This window comes from Onychomys torridus, chromosome 14 (genome assembly GCF_903995425.1).
Source record: "Onychomys torridus chromosome 14, mOncTor1.1, whole genome shotgun sequence".
Lineage (NCBI taxonomy): Eukaryota > Metazoa > Chordata > Mammalia > Rodentia > Cricetidae > Onychomys > Onychomys torridus.
This window is the reverse complement of record NC_050456.1, coordinates 72,916,697-72,935,314: the sequence shown is the minus strand read 5'-3', so window position 1 is coordinate 72,935,314 and position 18,618 is coordinate 72,916,697. Positions and strand designations below refer to the sequence as shown.

The 18,618-nt window shown below is 43.3% G+C and overlaps 1 protein-coding gene across 1 annotated transcript in view; it reads right to left on the bottom strand.

Moving 5' to 3' along the window:
• Positions 1–18,618, bottom strand: part of Ak7 (adenylate kinase 7) — an 80,220-nt gene that overhangs the window by 1,316 nt on the left and 60,286 nt on the right. The window contains exons 15-17 of the mRNA XM_036206314.1: positions 18,291–18,488; positions 16,880–17,100; positions 198–356 (exon numbers count right to left, since the gene is read on the bottom strand). Of these exons, the coding sequence (XP_036062207.1) occupies positions 198–356; positions 16,880–17,100; positions 18,291–18,488 (578 nt within the window). The remainder of the gene's footprint in view (positions 1–197; positions 357–16,879; positions 17,101–18,290; positions 18,489–18,618) is intronic.

Sequence of the window (18,618 nt, the reverse complement as noted above, 5' to 3'; positions counted from 1 at the left end):
AGGCACTGCACACAGGTAGTGTACATAGACACATGCAGGCAAAACAACCATATATATAAAATAGATACAACTTTTTAAAAAATGCTTTAGAGGGGTTGGGGATTTAGCTCAGTGGTAGAGCGCTTGCCTAGCAAGCGCAAGGCCCTGGGTTCGGTCCTCAGCTCTGGGGAAAAAAAAATGCTTTAAAGAAATCTTACCAGAAAGTCCACGGGGTCTTCAGGTCTCACCTTACAACACTCGTTGAGCCCCTGCATCAGCGTGGGCATCACGTAAGTCATCAGGTAGTTTCTCAGGGGGATGGACTGGGCCTCCAGCAGCTCCCTCTCTTCTCTTTTCACTTCCTCTAGCCGTTTACTCTGAGGACACAGAGCACATGGGCACGGGGAGATGCAGAGCCTGAAAAGTTAGAACTTGAGAGCATTCGACCCTGCTGTCCTCGCAGGACATTAAGACTAAACAATGTCACTGTGGCATTTCCAATCCGAAGAAAAGGATGTAATACTGCACTGAGAAGACCAACCATGAGCTAACTAACTTTCTTCATTGCTCTATGGTTTTGTTTTTATTCCTATGCCATTTAAAAGCTTATAAGAAACCTTTTGTTGTTGTTTGTACCAAGTATTGGGTTTTACTGGGGCATTTTTTAAATAATTTATTTTTAATTTTTTAATGTGCTTTGGTGTTTTGCCTATAAGTGGGTCTGGGTGAGGGTGTCAGATCTTGGAATTACAGACAGTTGTTAGCTGCCATGTGGGTGTTGAGAATTGAACCGTGGTCCTCTGGAAGAGCAGTCAGTGCTCTTAACCACTGAGCCATCTCTCCAACCCCTTATTGAGGCATTTTGAAACACATTTTTGTTCATCTTCTTCTCCAACCCTTCTCCCTCATCCCCCTGCCATTCATGTGCATTTGTGCATGTATGTTCATTTGCACATGTTCATGTGTGTGTAACTGTGGGGAGAGGAGGTAGAGGGTGGATGTGTTGGCCAGAGGACAGTCTCAGATGTCATCATCAGGAATGCTGTCTACCTACTTTTAAAATGGGGGCAGGATCTCATTTACCTAGGGTTCATCAATTAGGGTGGACTGGCTGACTACCAAGGCCCAGAGACCCTCTTGCCTCTGCCTCCCCAATGCTGGGATTATACAAACATGCCGCTGTGCCCGGTGTTTTGATACAGGGTCTGGGGTAGCAGCAGTGAAAAGACAGAGACACAGCTTTCACACTGCCATCCTTAGGCACAGGAGGAGTTCCCTTAATAAAAGAGTTTAATGTGTATGTGTATGTCTGTGTGAATATATGCCATGTGAATACACATACCCAAAGACGCCAGAAGAGGGCACTGGATCTCCTGGAACTGGAGTTATGTGTGGTTGGTTACCAGCTGCCTGTCTGGATTCTAGAACCCAAATCCAAGGTTGCTGGAAGAGCAGCAAGTAATTTTTTAAAGTTTATTATCTTTATTTTATGTGCATTGGTGTAAAGGTGTCCAACCCCCGGAAATGAAGCTACAGACAGTTGTGAGCTGCCATATGGGTGCTGGGAAATGAACCCAGGGCCTCTGGAAGAATAGCAGAGCCATCTCTCCACCCTGTAGCAAGTGATCTTAACTGCTCAGCCACCTCTCCCACCCCATTCCCTAATCTTTTAGGGATCTTGAGTAAGGCCAAACCAGGAATTGTGGCTTTGACACAGAAAAGAATTCCAGGCCTAGCCAGTTGTTGGGGGAGGTTTTATCAAGAGAGGTCAAACAAGAGAGTTACGGAGAACCAGAGAGTTTGGAAAGAAGGGCATGTCCAAGTGTGGGTGTGTGCTTCCCAAGGGAATGTGGAGGGGTTAGGCATACCCAAGTATCCTACAGGTTCCTCAAAGAGGAGTCACACATGGTGAATCATAGTAGCAATAGCCATACTCAGCATTTCACTAGCTCTTGAGTTATATCTCAAAAGGTTGCTAAAACACTTTTCTGATTCTTGTAAGTGAAGCCATGAGAATCTGTTAAAAGGCTATCAAGGATTTATTAAGATATAAAATGATGAGAACATGCACTCACGGATACAGAACAAAGGAAACAGCCACAGTTCCCCTCCGTTCTGCCTATTGTGAATGGTTCCACCTCCAACCACCACCAGAGAGAGAGAGCACATGCTCTTTCCTCAGTTTTAAGCAGCCACATACCCAGAGAAAACCATGTCTCTATCAAGCCAGATACCCCAAGGCCACTGGCAGAGTGAATTCCCACATGGTGTTTGTGGATCAATTTGAGAAGTATTAGAGTCTTCCTGATGAGTAGAGTAGGTGGCTTGCAAGATTGCTCTGTAGGCAAAGGCAAGAAGACAGTTCAAATCCCCCAGATTTGACATAAAAAGTCAGGCATGGGGGCTGGAGAGATGTCTCAGTGGTTACAAGCACTGACTACTTTCCCAGAGGACCCAGATATGATTTCCAGCACCCACGTGGCAGCTTACAACTGTCTGTAACTCTAGTTCCAGGGAATCTAATACCCTCTTTTGGCCTCTATGAACACCAGTCACACACATGGTACATAGACATACATGCAGGCAAAATATCCATACACATAAGATAAAAATAACTCTTAAAACAATGTTTTTTAAAGCCAGGCACAGTTGCATGTGTGCTGTAACCCTAGAGCTAGGAATGAGCGGGTACAGAGACAAGAGAGGCACTTCACTGGGGTTGGTTGGCTACCAGCCTAACTTCAGGTTCAGCAAGAGACCTCATCTCAAGGGAATAAAATGGAGAGTGATAAGCAGGACACCTAACGAACACCTCTGATCTCTGCATGCACACACACACACACACACACACACACACACACACACACACACTCACTTACACAGACATACACAGGTACACAGACACATCCATACACACACATACAGATACACACACATGCTCCCTCCCTCTCTCTCTCTCTCTTTCTCTTTTGCACAAAGGTTTAGTAGGATTCAGCAGTGAATCCATCTGGTCCTGACCTCTTTCTGTGGGAGATTTTTAGTTACTGCTTCAATACCACTAGTTGTTGGATTGTTTAAATTATTTATAGCTTCTGGATTTAATTTTGGTAGGTCAATTTTGGTAAGCCATATGAGTTTAGAAATTTATCCATTCATTCTAGAGTTTCCAGATGTTTGGAATATACATTTTCAAAATAGTCCCTCACATGCGTCCAGATTATACTGAAGTCTGTGGCTACAGCTCTCTTTTTTATCTCTAATGTCATTAATTTGGTTTGTTATCCCTTTCTCTTTGTTGAAGGGTTTGTCAATCTTGATGTTTCCAAAGGACCAGCTTTGTAGTATTATATGTTGATGCTGTTCTTTCACTATTTCATCCATTTCAACCCCGATCTTTACTTCTTGCCATCTACAGGGGTTGGATTGGGTCCTTGTTTCTATGTGCTAAGGTCCGTCATTAGGCTATTTACCTATGGCCTTTGTTTGTTTATTGACATATGGTCTCACTGTACAACCCCAACTGTCCTGGAACTCACTGTGTAAACCAGGATGGACTTGAATTTATAGAAATCTGCTCTTCTGAGCTGGGTGGTGGTGGTGGCAGCGCTCGCCTTTGATCCCAGCACTCAGGAGGCAGAGGCAGGAGGATCTCTGTGAGTTTGAGGCCAGCCTGGGTTACAGAGTGAGTTCCAGGAAAAGGCACAAAGCTACACAGAGGAAACCCTCTCGAAAAACAAAAAAAGCAAAAACCAACAAAAAAAGAAATCTGCTCTTCTGAGTGCTGGGATTAAAGGTATGTGCCATCATGCCTGGGTGTAGTGTTTGGTGTTTTCTTTGTCTGTTTTGGGGGTTTTTGTTTTTGTCTTATGTGAGCACCTCTAGCTCCAGACCTTCCTCTATCCCAGAAGGTCAAGTAGTTTGCACTTTTTCTTTTGACTCAAGGCATTTCTTCATTCCCTCCCTGATTTCCTCAATGACCTGCTTGCTGGTCATTAATAATTGTGTTGTGCGGTCTCCACTTATGTCTGTGGTTTCTGAGGTTTCTCTTCCTTGTGTTTTCTAATCAGAACTCTACTACAGCTCTGACACAAGGGATTCTCTGAAAATTCTTAACAAATTTGCATTTGTTAAGGCCTGCTGTGTGGCAGGCAATTTTAGAGAAAGTTCCTCGTGCTGCTGAGGACAATGTGTACTCCCTATCTGTTGATGGAATATTCTGTAGATACATGTAATCTGGTTGAGCGGTGATAGAGTTTAGCAGTGATGTTTTCTTGGTGAGTTTTTGTTTGGAGGACTTCTCTAAATATGAGACTGGGGTATTGAAGTTTCTCACTACTGTTGTGCCAGGACCTATGTGACTTTTTGTGCCTTTTCATGTTTATTTTTATAAAGATTTACGATTGTTATATCTTCTTGATGAATTGTTCCTGCTGTTATATATAGCGTTCCCTTTCATCTTCTCTGACTTTTAGTCTGAAGTCTGCTTTATGAGATTTAAGAATCACCTTGTTAGCTGGGTGGTGGTGGCACACGCCTTTAATCCCAGCACTGGGGAGGCAGAGCCAGGTGGATCTCTGAGTTCAAGGCTAGCCTGGTCTACTACAGAGCTAGTTCCAGAACAGCTAAGGCCACACACAGAGATACCCTGTCTCAAAAAAAAAAAAAAAAAAAAATCCTGAGAAAACAATACAACAAAAAAGAATCATTGTGTTGTTTTATGGCCTTCATTCGCTTGCTAGATTGATTTCCACCCTTTGACTTTGTTTTGTTTAGTTTTTAAAATCTTTTCCATTATATTAATTCTATTAATTCGTGTGTGTGTGTGTGTGTGTGTGTGTGTGTGTGTGTGTGTGTCGTGCACACATGGGGTTGTGGTGCATTTGTGGAGGTCACCCTCTGCTACCAAGTGGGTCTCAGGATCAAACTCCAATCACCAGGCCTGTCAGTAAGTACCTTGGACTCACTGAGCCATCCCACCAGCCCCACTCAGTTTTGGGGTATATTTGCTAACTAAGTGAGTTTCTTGGAGACAGCAGATAACTGGATTTTGTTTTTCACCCCAGCCACTTAGTTCATGTAGTAGATAGCTGTTCCAGCTTTGACATGGAAGTACTACTCCCCAGTGAGGCTTCCTGTAACCGTCACACCTACCTATGACTGGCCCCTGAGGCAGGGCTGAGACGGGAGCCCTTAAGACCTGAGATCCAGATGTGCAGGCTCTCTTGGTTCCTGGTGATCCTGGACGCTGGATAGTAGGCTGAGCGGAGTTCTCCAGAGAACCCAGCTGAACTGCACCTCACCTCTCCCAGATCCTGTAACCAACCCCTTTATCTAGCTGTAAGTTACCCCCCAAAACAAACCTTTTTAACAACGTGAAGTTGCCTTAGTAAACCCTCCAATAAGTCTGCATTCTTTTTGGGTGAGGTGAGGCCATTTGAATTGAGGAATCTTTATTGAGACAGGTTTGGTGTTTCCTTCTACCATGTGAGTTGATTGGTTGGTGGCCACTGGTGTTCCTCAAGCCTCCTCTGTGTGTGTGTGCTGTATAAACTAATTCTTTCAGCACCACAGAGGCTCTAGGAGGTAGGCTCTGCCTCTACCTTCATTTTACTGATAGGAAAGGTAAGAAACAAAGATGAACCCAAGTGGGAACACATACCTGTAGAGAATGAAGTAGGCTTTGAACTCTTAGCAGCAAAATTTGAGAGACCAATTGAAGCTATTTCCAGTTTCTGTCATACACACTCCTAACTTGTGTTAGGAGCCTCCAAGAGCCAGAGAGAAGAAAAACAGGAAACAGCCCCAGTCTGGTCTGTGTCCTTGAGTGTACGAGCAACTTTATTACTTCTCTTGCAACCCTGGTTCCTTCCCCTCCCATGTCAGCCCTTTTTCGTTCAGTTTCACTAAGATATTAAAGCACCTGGTCAGAATGTAAATCGGCCCATGTGGGAGACGGAGAAGCCAAGCATACATAAAGGGCTGTTCCCATGATACCAGTCACTCTGCCTTTGAAGAAAAGCCCCCAGGGATGGTGCTAGCACACAGTACACAGTACACAGTGTCCTGTAAAAGAGCCTCGGGCCCCATTTCTCTGTTCAGGAAGCCTGCAATTCTTTATGAGCAGTTCTTAGAAAATAAGAGAAAGGCACAGTGCAAACACCCGCAGAGACAATGAGCAACGTGAGGAAAAGAAAATCCTTCAATTCCTAAGGAGCTCTGGCAGATCTGTCAGATCCCAGTCAGAGAAACGGGTAAGGTCAGCTTGGCCTCTGTCTACAGCCTTGATGGGAACATGCAAACCGAGAAAGCAGCGTTGGTCAGAGCGCAGGGACCCAGCTGCCGCCAGAGGGTGTGTGAACCAGCTTACCCTTTGCGGTGGTTTGCATGAGCTGCTCCCCATCCTCTTGGGCGTTTGATACTTGGATCCCGGCTGATGGGGAGGTTTGGTTGGTAGGGCCTTATTGGAGGAAGTAAAGACTTACTTCACTTTGAATTTGCTCTCTCAGCTTCCTGCTTGTGGCATGGAACGTGAACCCTCAGCTCTCAGCTTCCAGCTCCTGCTGCTAGGTCAGCCACATGATAGATAGCATGCTGTCTCTACCATTATGGACCCTAACGATGCTGGCTGATTTTATGCCATCTTGACATGAACTAAAGTCATTTTGGAACAGAGAACCTCAGTTGAAAGAATGCTCCTAGCAGATTGGCCTGTGGTACATTTTCTTGATTGATGGTTGATGTGGGAGGGCCTGGCACACTGTGGGTAGTTCCACCTCAGGCAGGTGGTCCTGGGTGCTATAAGAAAGCAGGCTGAGCAAGCCATAGGAGTAAGCCAGTGAGCAGTGCTCCTCCATGGCCTCTGCATCAGTTCCTACCTCCAGGTGCCTGTTTTGAGTTCCTTTGATAATGGACTGTGATGTGGAACTGTAAGCTTGAAATAAACCCTTTGCTCTCAAAGTCATGGTGTTTTGTCACAGCAATAGAACCCCAACTAAGAACAGAAGCCCTCTGGAACCATAAGCCTAAATAACACTTTCTTCTTCTTCTTCTTCTTGTTCTTCTTCTTGTTCTTCTTCTTGTTCTTCTTCTTCTTCTTCTTCTTCTTGTTGTTCTTGTTCTTCTTCTTGTTCTTCTTCTTGTTCTTGTTCTTGTTCTTCTTCTTCTTCTTCTTCTTCTTCTTCTTCTTCTTCTTCTTCTTCTTCTTCTTCTTCTTGTTCTTCTTCTTCTTCTTCTTCTTCTTCTTCTTGTTCTTCTTCTTCTTCTTCTTCTTCTTCTTCTTCTTCTTGTTCTTCTTGTTCTTGTTCTTCTTCTTGTTCTTCTTCTTCTTCTTCTTCTTCTTCTTCTTCTTCTTCTTCTTCTTCTTCTTCTTGTTCTTCTTCTTCCTCCTCCCCTTCTTCTTCTTCTTCTTCTTCTTCTTCTTCTTCTTCTTCTTCTTCTTCTTCTTGTTCTTCTTCTTGTTCTTCTTGTTCTTCTTCTTCTTCTTCTTCTTCTTCTTCTTCTTCTTCTTCTTCTTCTTCTTCTTCTTCTTCTTCTTCTTCTTCTTCTTCTTGTTCTTCTTCTTGTTCTTCTTCTTGTTCTTCTTCTTCTTCTTTTTCTTCTTGTTCTTCTTCTTCTTCTTCTTCTTGTTCTTCTTGTTCTTGTTCTTCTTGTTCTTGTTCTTCTTCTTCTTCTTCTTCTTCTTCTTCTTCTTCTTCTTCTTCTTCTTCTTCTTCTTCTTGTTCTTCCTCTTCCTCCTCCCCTTCTTCTTCTTCTTCTTCTTCTTCTTCTTCTTCTTCTTCTTCTTCTTCTTCTTCTTCTTCTTTCTTCCTCTTCCTCCTCCCCTTCTTCTTCTTCTTCTTCTTCTTCTTCTTCTTCTTCTTCTTCTTCTTCTTCTTCTTCTTTTGTCCCAAGACAGGGTTTCTCTGTGTAGCTTTGGAGCCTTTCTTGGAACTCACTTTGTAGCTCAGGCTGGCCTTGTACTCACAGAGATCCACCTGCCTCTGCCTCCCGAGTGCTGGGACTACAGGTGTGCGCCACCACCACCCAGCTTAAACCCTTCTTTCTATAAGTCTTGGTCATGGTGTTTCATCAAAGCAACAGAAAAGTAACTAATTCAGCCTTGCAAAGAGATAGTTTAGAAATAGGTATGAAAACTTCCACCCTGTCTAGTCTGACTCAGCAACTTTAGGCTGTGGAGGTTCATCAGTCCTTCAAAGTTACAAATGACAGGCAGGGTAATAAAGGAACCAGGGCACTTTCATACCCAGTGTTACAGAGACATTGCATTCTACATTGTAGAAAGGGATTTTCACATGTGTTATTAAGAGCTGTTACTGTTCCATTGCTGTAAAGAGACACCATGACCAAGGCAAATTTATAAAAGAAAGCATTTAATTGAGGGTGTTATGGCTAAAGAAGCTCCATTTTATGCTAGGCATCCATCCTGGTACCCACCAGCAGTTTGTTTCTAACTCCAGTCCCTGGAAGATAAGTTCCCTATAACCCTGACTCAGTGCATAGATATTCAAAGGTCTTTGTGTGGTTCTCCCCCTTTAAAAGTTCTTCCCCATACCTCTCCTGCATGGCAATCTCAAATTTGGTTAAAAAATTGTACATCCTGCTGGCAATCAATAAATTGCCAGCAGGATGATAGCTAACCAATAAGTCTTTTAATTATATATTTTCCCAGGGGTCACAAATTCCTTAACAGGGGCTGGCTTACAGTTCCAGAGGGTTAGTCCATTATCATCATGGTGGGAAGCAGACAGGCATGCCACTGGAGCAGTAGCTGAGAGCTTTACATCCTGATCCATAGTCAGCAGGTGGAGAAAGAGAGAGAAACTAGATCTGGCATGAGCTTCTGAAACCTCAACGTCTACCCTCAAGAATACACCCACTCCAACGAGGACACACCTCCTAGTTGTCAACAAACAGTTCACCATCTGGGGGCTAGGCAGGCAAATCACCACAAGAATGTACATATTATTAATGATGTGTTTGTTCTGAGTTAGCTGTCTCCTGCTCCCAACCCTGATGTAGGTGCACAAGGTTGACATCAGCAGCCACTAACTAGACTCGGTGTTTCAAGAAGTTTGAACCCAAACATCCACAGAATGATTGCAGAACACATGGAGTGACCACAGAGAGGCACAGACTTCATGAGTCTCAGAAATGTGGCTGGTCATCTGACCAGATGGACATAATTGAGCTCTAAAAGGACAGAATGCTTCTTTCCCCAACTCTATATAATTTGCCAGCTGGTGATGACATGTAAGCAATTTCATCCCCACCCCTCTCATCCTTTCTCTCTCTTTACCCTGGGAGCTATTTCTCATGGGTTCTCAGCTGGTAGCCACGTCACAGGAAGAACAGCTGGCAATTGAAGTTCCAGGTATCAGCCTGTGGTGATATTCATTGGCTTTAACACATAAATCTTGCCGGAAGATTAGAGTGTGGAACTAGCATAGAGGCCAGGCAGTGGTGGCACGCACCTTTAATCCTAGCACTTGGGAAGAGGAAACAGAAAGTGATATGGCTGGGCAGAGAGAGGAAGTGAATCCTCAGCCCTTTCAGTCTAAGGATTCCTAGAGGTAAAAAAGTCTTCTAGCAGCTGGCTGCTCTGCTTCTCTGATCTTTCAGCTTTCACCCTGATATCTGACTCTGAGTTTTTAATTATTAAGACCAATTAGGATTTGTGCTATATCAGCCCACCAGAGGAACTCTCTGGTGGGTAAAACCTCTTTAAGCAAGGCCATGAGGCTATAGACTCCAGAATGTCTTCTGCTTCTGTTGTGCTTTTACATGTTCACTGTTATAATTGTTCCCTGGTATCTGGCATGGCTATGGAGAGACCCCCCCACCCCACCCCACCCCGCACTGCCTGTATTGTAGTGTGTTTATCTCATGAATATATCCCGATCTACTGGGCATTTATATCTTAAAATTGTCAGGAAGATGATTCCTCCTTAAGCTGTATTGTCTAACTGATACAGAGTTTTTGATGAATGAAAATTAAATACAAGGATATGTTTCATAGTTAAGGCCTATGAGGTCCACTTAGGAGCTGCTTTAGATCACAACTCAGATTTATGATTTAGGAAAACATTTGAGTACAGGAGCCAGGCTGGCTCAAATTCCTTTAATATTATTGCTGAGAAATGCAGTCACAGGTCTCAGTACACAACTTCAGGTTAGACCAGATGCTTTGCTAATGGTTTTTTAGATAATCCCAAAAAAAGCAATCTATAGTTCACAGGGACATAGCTGAGCTGTCTGGCTAGGTCATGAACATGAAACAGCCCCATTATTGCTAGTTGGTAAATTATTAATTCCTTGCACCCATTCCTGACCACAATTTGTGAAAATAAATTCTGACTAGTCAGGGATACAGAAAATAATTTGACTCAGTAGCCCCAAATTAAGGGCTACAGGTTTCTTTTGATATTCAGAAGTCATATACAGAGCTGAAAGTACATTTTAAGATTTGAAGCATCATGGTGTCGTGGTATATTGGAAAGTGCTGGCTGAGATGATGCTAATAGGTTTATGGTAACTCGGGAATGTTGACCTGAGCCTGAACCAGAGAATCTACAACATTCCTAGTGTCCCCATGTCCTGGGGCTTGAGCTGGCACTCTTCTAGCCTCTGAGGTAGGAGGGGGCACCCAGATCTATGACTGCTGACTACGAGGTGTTAGTTCAAACATGTTTATGTAGCTGTGACTCAATTTAAATTGCCTTTCTCCTGCCTGGGAGATTGCAGGTCAAAAGGTTGAAGCAACTAATATACTCAGATAGGTTGCAAGTACACAATTTTCTCATTCTCTGGGGCTCGTCAGCAGTTTAGGTTTGTGATCCTCTTAAAATTCCCTCCAAGACTGATTCTCAAGGTAGATAATAAAGCAAATGATTCTTTCTTTATAACTATATTTTGCAGCCTGTCAACAAGAGTTGCTCCTTGCTTGCTCACGACCAGTTACTTAGATATACGGCATGTATGTTGTTGGGATGACTGTTTTTAATCATGTCTTTACCTGTAATCACTCACTTAAGAAATGAAATGTAACCTCTTTATGACTCTTATATTGCCTGAAAGATTTTGTTGGGGCATATAAGCAGTGGGGAAGAAAGAACAAGAGAGAGACTAAAGAAAGGGACCATCAAGAGAGTGTGTGAGGGTCTCATTCCCTAACCCCCACCCCCAGATAGAAAAGTCTCAGTCACACCGATGTCGTGGATTTCCCTTCGAGTCCTGTGCTGCCTTGGAGGCTGCCCCCACCCCCACTGCCACCCCCACCCCCAAGGCAACGATAGTTCTCAGATTGAACCCAGGTCCTAGGGCACCAGGTTTATGCAGTACATATTTTCCCTTTCTGAGCCATCTCTCAGCACCCTCTTAAAGATGTTAGTTAACTTGATGGCCCACAACTATTGGCAACTCTAGTTCCAGGGGACCCAACATCCTCTTCTGGCTTCTGCAGGCACTGTATGATGTGGTGCACAGACAGACTGTCAGGCAAAAGACATATACACATAAAAACAAAATAAACAGATTAAATTCCTGTCTGTGTCACTGTCCTCTGTAGTGACACACAGGTGTCCTGGTCACCAAAAGGTGTATTCCTCCTTTGGTGAACAAAGAGCTTGCCTTCCTCCCTACTTCCTTCTTCAGTATTTATTGAGTGTCTGACATATGTCAGACTCTTCAAAACAGTACGAGTACAGTAGAGAACAACAAAGACATGCCCATGCTCACACAGCTTAAGTTTTCTGTGCCAGGAAAAGGCTAGAAGAGTTAAGTCCGTAAAATCTACAGTACATCAGTCACAACAAATGTAAAGATGAAAGAAGTACAAAGGGAGTTATAATGTGCTAGGGGAAGAAGCCAGAGTTGGTATTTCACATGCGGTAGCAAGGGAGTGTCTCGTTAGCAAAGACTTTAGGCAAGTAAGGAAGATGTAGGAAGACTATATTATTTGAAATGGGAATATTAGAAGCAGCCAGGTCATATTGGACCTTGTGGGTCACAGTGACTAGTGCTGATTTTTTTTTTATCCAGTGATGTTGGGCAGCCCCTAAGGAGTATCAACAGAGACTGGTTGTTGCTGGCAGTGCATTTTGGAAGCATCCTCTGGATGAAGTGTGTGTTGTAGAATATTCATTTGCACTGTGTGAAAATGTGCCACTGTGATTGGTTTAATAAAGAGCTAAATGGCTAATACCTAAGTAGGAAGAGCTTATATGGGACTTCTGAGGACAGAGAGGTCTTGGGGAAGAAAGGCAGAGTTCCCAGCCAGATGCAGAAAAAGCAGGACATGCAGGAGGAGATGTAAAAACCATGAGTCATGTGACAGCACATAGACTAATAGAAATGGATGAATTTCAGTTATAAGAGCTACTTAGAAACAAGCCCAAGCTAAGGCTGAGCTTTCATAATTAATAAGCCTCTGTGTCATTTATTTGGGAACTGGGTGTATAGAAAAAGCCAACTACATGTGGCATTCAATGTAGGAACTCAAATATCCAAACACAGGGCTGGAGAAAGAAAAGTTCTGAAGAAGGAGCCAGATGTGGCTTTCTAGTCCTGCAGTCGCTCAGGCAGGTTGGTGCTCAGCAATAGAGGCACTGCAACCCGCCACTGCCTGTGGGCTGGAGCCAGCCACCAACACCATGCACCAGCGCCATGGGTTAAGCTGAGCCACTTGGCAGATGACATAGTTTAAGATTTGTCTCATGATCAGAAAATGCTGCAGGTGCTGAGTAAAGACAGATCCAGATAGAAAAAAAAAAAATTCTAAACAGGTTACAGTGTGTTTTTTAAAAATGTGCATAGGCTTAAAAAAGTAAAGAAAAATGGATATAGACAGTCATAGGAAAAAATAGTTTACAAATAATAAGATAAAATCTTTTTTTAGTTTTGTTTTTTTGTTTTTGTTTTTTTTTTTTTTTTGAGCTGAGGATCAAACCCAGGGCCTTGTGCTTGCTAGGCAAGCGCTCTACCACTGAGCTAAATCCCCAACCCCAGATAAAATCTTTAAAGAGAGAATAAAATGATCTAAAAAGGATAAGCCGGGTTGGGGATTTAGCTCAGTGATAGAGCGCTCGCCTAGCAAGAGCAAGGCCTTGAGTTCAATCCTCAGCTCAAAAAAAAAAAAAAAAAAAAAAAAAAAAGGATAAGCCACATAAAGATGGAAAATATACAGAGAGTCTGATCCTCTACGGTGTCTTGTTGACTTTGAATTTTTGGATTGTTGATGAGTGAATGACAGCTGCTGAGAGACATGGGATTATAAGAGGAACTGCTGAATTAAAGCAGCCTATATACTTTAGGAATGCTTTTACTTTAAAATGGAATTCCAGGAGCTGGATAAGTGGTTCAGTGGTTAAGAGCTCTGGTTGTTCTTCCGGAGGACCAGAGTTCAATTCCCAGCAACCACATGGTGGCTCACAACCATCTGTAATGAGATCTGGTGCCCTCTTCTGGCCTGCAGGCAGACATGCAGACAGAACACTGTATACGTAATAAATAAACAAACAAACAAACAAACAAACAAACAAATAAATCTTAGAGAGAGAGAGAGAGAGAGAGAGAGAGAGAGAGAAGGAGAGGAGGATGCTAGGGGCCAGCCACAGAGTAAGAAGGAAAGAAAAGTATATAGAATAGAGAAAGGTAAAAGCCCAGAGGCAAAAGGTAGATGGGATAATTTAAGAAAAGATGGCTAGAAACAAGCCAAACTAAGGCCAGGCATTCATAAGTAAGAGTAAATTTCTGTGTATTCATTTGGGAGCTAGGTGGTGGGCCTCTCAAAGAGCAAAGAGTCAAAAAAACAAAAACAAAAACAAAAACACTACAACCAGGCACTAATGAAAACATGTGGCAGGGTTGGGGATTTAGCTCAGTGGTAGAGCGCTTGCCTAGCAAGTGCAAGGCCCTGGGTTTGATCCTGAGTTGGGGGGTGGGGGAGAAAACATGTGGCCCAGGTGATCCAGCCTCTCAGAGTGCCTCTGTTGCAGTTTCCTCAGAGTTCTACATCCAGAGCAGCTTTAGCGCTGCTGGCTGAGATGATCTAGCCTCACAGACTATTCTAGCCAGGACAGCAGATAAACCTTGCACTTTCCCATTACACAGAGACTAGATAACAAATGTCACAGCTAGCTCTCCCAGGACTTGACCATTATCTTAATTTTCTCAGGGCCCCACAAAAATGCCGTCACCCCAAGACAACAAGAAGCAGTCTAGAGAACATGATGCCCATATTCCCAAGAGGTGAGGTGGGTGGTTTTTGGTCATTTGGTGGGTTTTAGATAGTTGCCATTGTTTTGGGAGGTTGGTTACAATTTGTTATTGGCAATGGTCAGGAAAAAAAAAAAAAACTAAACAAAGGAGATTAGATTCAAGGACTCTTTCTGAAGGGAAAAAGGGGGATGTAGTATAGAAATGATGGGATAAAAGGGTAGATTGTTGAGTATACTTTTGAACAACTATTAGTCTCAAATATTTTACATTGGTATGGATTTTTGTATATTCATACAAATTTAAGATCATTTTTGTTAGACTGTATATATGTTTCCATTCTTACTTAAGGTATTATACCTATACAGCTCATTTGAAAATGTAATATAAAGTTTTAGTCCTTGAAAGCTATTTAGGATAATAAAGGAATACAGGTTAATAGGTAGTCATATATAACAATGAAACTTATAGTCATTCAAGGCCATACAGAGATGTATTTTAGATAGATAGGTGATCTTCAAACACTTCAAAGACCTACAAAATGCAGCATTTAAAATGTTATAATAACATAAGGCTTTTCATGACAGTGAGACATGTCTGCTTTTGACAGCACCAATCTACTTCAAAAAAAAAGGGTGATGGGCATTGAAGGGCCTCCATATAGTTTGCTTTCTTTGTGGAAAAAGCTAGACATTTGGGCAAGAAACTGCCCTTGCCTCAACTGCTGACAATATGCTGTCTAAACTGGACAAGAGGACATGAAAGAAAGTGACTGCCAAATTTTGTCAAGAGACAAGGTAGGACAGACCTTCAAAATTCCTGCTTCACAGAGAAGTCTGTTGCTGTGGGATGTCCTGTATGTTGTGAATAAATAAAATTCTGACTGGCCAGTAGCTAGGCAGGAAATTAGGACAGGTGAGACAAACAGAGAGGAGAGGCTGGGAGATGGAAGTCTGGAGGAGACGCCAGCCTGCCATCCAGGCAGCAGCAGGTAAAGCCACAGAACACGTGGTGACATATAGATGAACAGAAATGGGCTGAGTATAAGAGTAAGAGCTAGACAATGGTAGGCCTGAGCTAATGGCCAAACAGTTTAAATAATATAAGCATCTATATGTTTATTTTATAAGTGGGCTATGGGACTGCCGGGGCTTGGCGGGACCTGGAGAGAAAAACTCTAGCTACAGTCTGTCAGACATTCTGGGTTTGTAGGTTGAGGATGGATGCCCCAACATTACAAAAAAAACCTGGGGTGACTGTCCAGGCAGCTAGATATCCCTGTTGTTTCTCATAGTTTTGGAAGTTGTTTGCTCTGCACTTCCTGTTTACTCAGGTAATATTTATCCTTCTGAGGTCTCTGATGGGGTTGAAGACTAGTTATAGTTACAGTTTCCTTTAGTCATGATAGAAAGTAAGTTAGATACAAAACTTTGGACTCATCAAGGGAGGATAGATAATGGAGTATTTTCTCTGAATTCACCAAATACAAATGGACTGGACATTGTGAATGTAATTCTTATCTGATAATTGTTCCTATTGTTTATAGTTTTATTATGTTATAGTGAAAACCTTTCCTTTTTATTTAGATAAAAGGGGGAAATGTTGCGGACCATTCCTTTACACTGTGTGAAAATGTGTCACTGTAATTGGCTTAATAAATAGCGGAATGACCAATAGTTAGGCAGGAAGAGGTTAGGTGGGACTTCTGGGGACAGAGAAGTCTTGGGGAAGAAGAATGTGGAATTGCCAGCCAGACACAGAAAAAGCAGGACATGCAGGAGGGGAGGTAAAAGCCTCGAGCCATGTTACAGCACGTTGATTAATAGAAATGGGTTAATTTAAGTTATAAAAGCTTGTTAGAAACAAGCCTAAGCTAAGGCCGAGCTTTTATAATTAATAAGAAGCCTCTGTGTCCTTATTTGGGGGCTGATGGTACAGAGAAAGCATGCTACTTGTATGGAAATAGACTGGAAATCTAGCAAGAAGCACTGACTGGAGCCAGACATGATGGCTCACAACTGTAATGCTAAGCAATTGGAAGGGTGAGGCAGGAGGATTGCCATGAATTTGAGGCCAGCCTGGACCACAGAGTGAGATGTATCCAAAAAATCCAAAAACTGATCCTGACCAGAAGTGGAGAGACAGATTTGAGTGCTAAGTTTGGAAACAGAATCATTCGATTTGGTGTTTTGAGGAATGAGTAGAGTGAGGCTGCCTGCCTAGGCTAGACCAATAGATAGCTAATGGAGAGCCAATCACAAGTTGCTAACAACACAATGTTATGCATTCATATGCAGTAATACATATAATGCTTGTAATCATTTTATTTATATTTTATGTGCATGAGTGTCTGCCTGCATGTATGTGCACTACATGCATGCAGTACCCATAGAGGCCAGAAGAGAGCATCAGATCCCCTGGGACTGGATTACAGACAGTTACGAGCTGACATGTGGGTGCTGGAACTCAAACTGGATGCTCAGGAAGGGCAGCTGGTGCTCTTACACACTGAGCCATATGCAGCCCACATTATAACTTCAAATGGCAATGGCTCCTTATTGGTACCATGTGAAACACTGTGGATGCCTTCTTTAAATAGCAACATGACAAAAATATAAAGCCATCTAGAGCCTCTGCTGTCTAAGCGTCTTTGCCTCCCAGCCCCTCTCTTCCATTTTCTCACACTCACCCACTCCTCCCAGCGGGCAATCCTCTCTGTCATCTCTACAGCTTCTTTGTGTTCACGCTCTGCTCTCTCAGCAGCCTCCTTGGCCAGGCGTTCCTCCGCAGCCTTCTTCTCTACTTCCGCCTTTTCTTCATCTGTTAAGCCATAATTCCGAGGCTCCCCAATCTCTTTGATGAGCTGTTTGATAGCAAGTCTGTTCTGGGCATCTTCGAGTTTTCCTACATCTTTAAATGCCAGAAGAGGGGAGATCTACACATACAGTCTAGATATGTCTGTCTTAGAAAAGACACTCTACACGTGTGTGTGAGAAATGGTCACATCAAAGCCTCATTTTCCAGTTGGCATTGAGGTTCAGAGTTTCATTCCTCAGGGGCATCTACAATAGAGTCTCAGAGTCAGGAGTGGGAGGATTTGGCCTTGGCTCTTACAGTTCTTTTTCGGTTTGCCACAAGGTCTCACTAACAGCCTTAAGTAGACTGGAATTCACTATGTAGACAGTTACCAGGCCTCTGCCCTGCATACTGGGATTACACGCAAATGACACTTATGCCCTTTCTAAGTTCGAGAAGCCATCATCAATCTGAGCAGATGGATGAGAGAATGGACTATACTATAGTCTGAATTTGTTTTCATTTTTGTCTGTGTACATGGTGTGTGTGTGTATGTATGCATGGTATGTGTGTATGTATGCATGTCCCATGTGTGGCAGTACACATATGTTGTAGGTGCACAGATACATGTGAGCACATGCAGGTGGATGCCTGAGGTTGACCTCAGGAGTTTCTTTAATTGCTCTCCACCTTACTGATCAAGGCGTGGTCTCTCAATTTAACCCAGAGGCCACTGATAAGGTCTAGTTTAGCTAGCCTTCTTGCTTAGGTAATCTCCCTTCCACAGCTGGAATTACAGGTGGGTCACCTAATTTAGCATGAATGTCCACATGTGGCGTTGCCATGAACGCTGGGATCTGGAGCTATACCTGAGGAAGAAGAGGAAGCTAAAGGGTGTTGCTTCCTATGTGCTGCCTGTGTGCTGAGTTCTGAGGGGTATTCTGGGGTGAGTTAACCAAACTTTAAGGCCAGGAGAAGTCTATGTTGAGCGCCAGTGCTCGGCAATGAAACAGGGCCAGAACCCTGCCCAAGGAACCCAGGGGAATGCTCAAATCAGCCAGAAGTGAATGCATACTTCTTTGTAGGAATAGACCAGGTTGATATTCAATCCTGTAACTGACTCATCTATTTCTGTATAATAACATCACAACACCCTACCCCCAGGTAAAATGGCTGTCCTGGAGGAATCCTGTGGCTTCCTGAGCTGTCATTCACATTTTATACCTGGGGGGTCCTCCCTCAGCCCTCCAATCCCAGGCCTTTGTGCATCAGGGTTTGCTGGGATCTTGGAGGTCACTTCATACCAATGTGTATTGGGTGGATTTCAATTTCATCAAAGTAGTTGAAGACCGTCTCATCATCGGTGTTGATGTCCCTATAGTTGCTCAGAGACCGGAGGAATCGATCCTGGCTGTAGTGAGTTCCTGCCACGATGCTCTCTGGGAGGTTCATGACCCGCTCCTTCAGAAAGTCGTCAGAGGCATCCAGACCACACACAAACTCTGGGGAGAGGGAGAAGGTCTGGGATCAGCAAGGCACAGTAGGATGGATGGCCATGGCTAACCAACATGTCTGGTCAGCAGCAGAGACCTCACGTTGCAGCAATAGGCCTGACAGGGTGGTTTTCTTTCC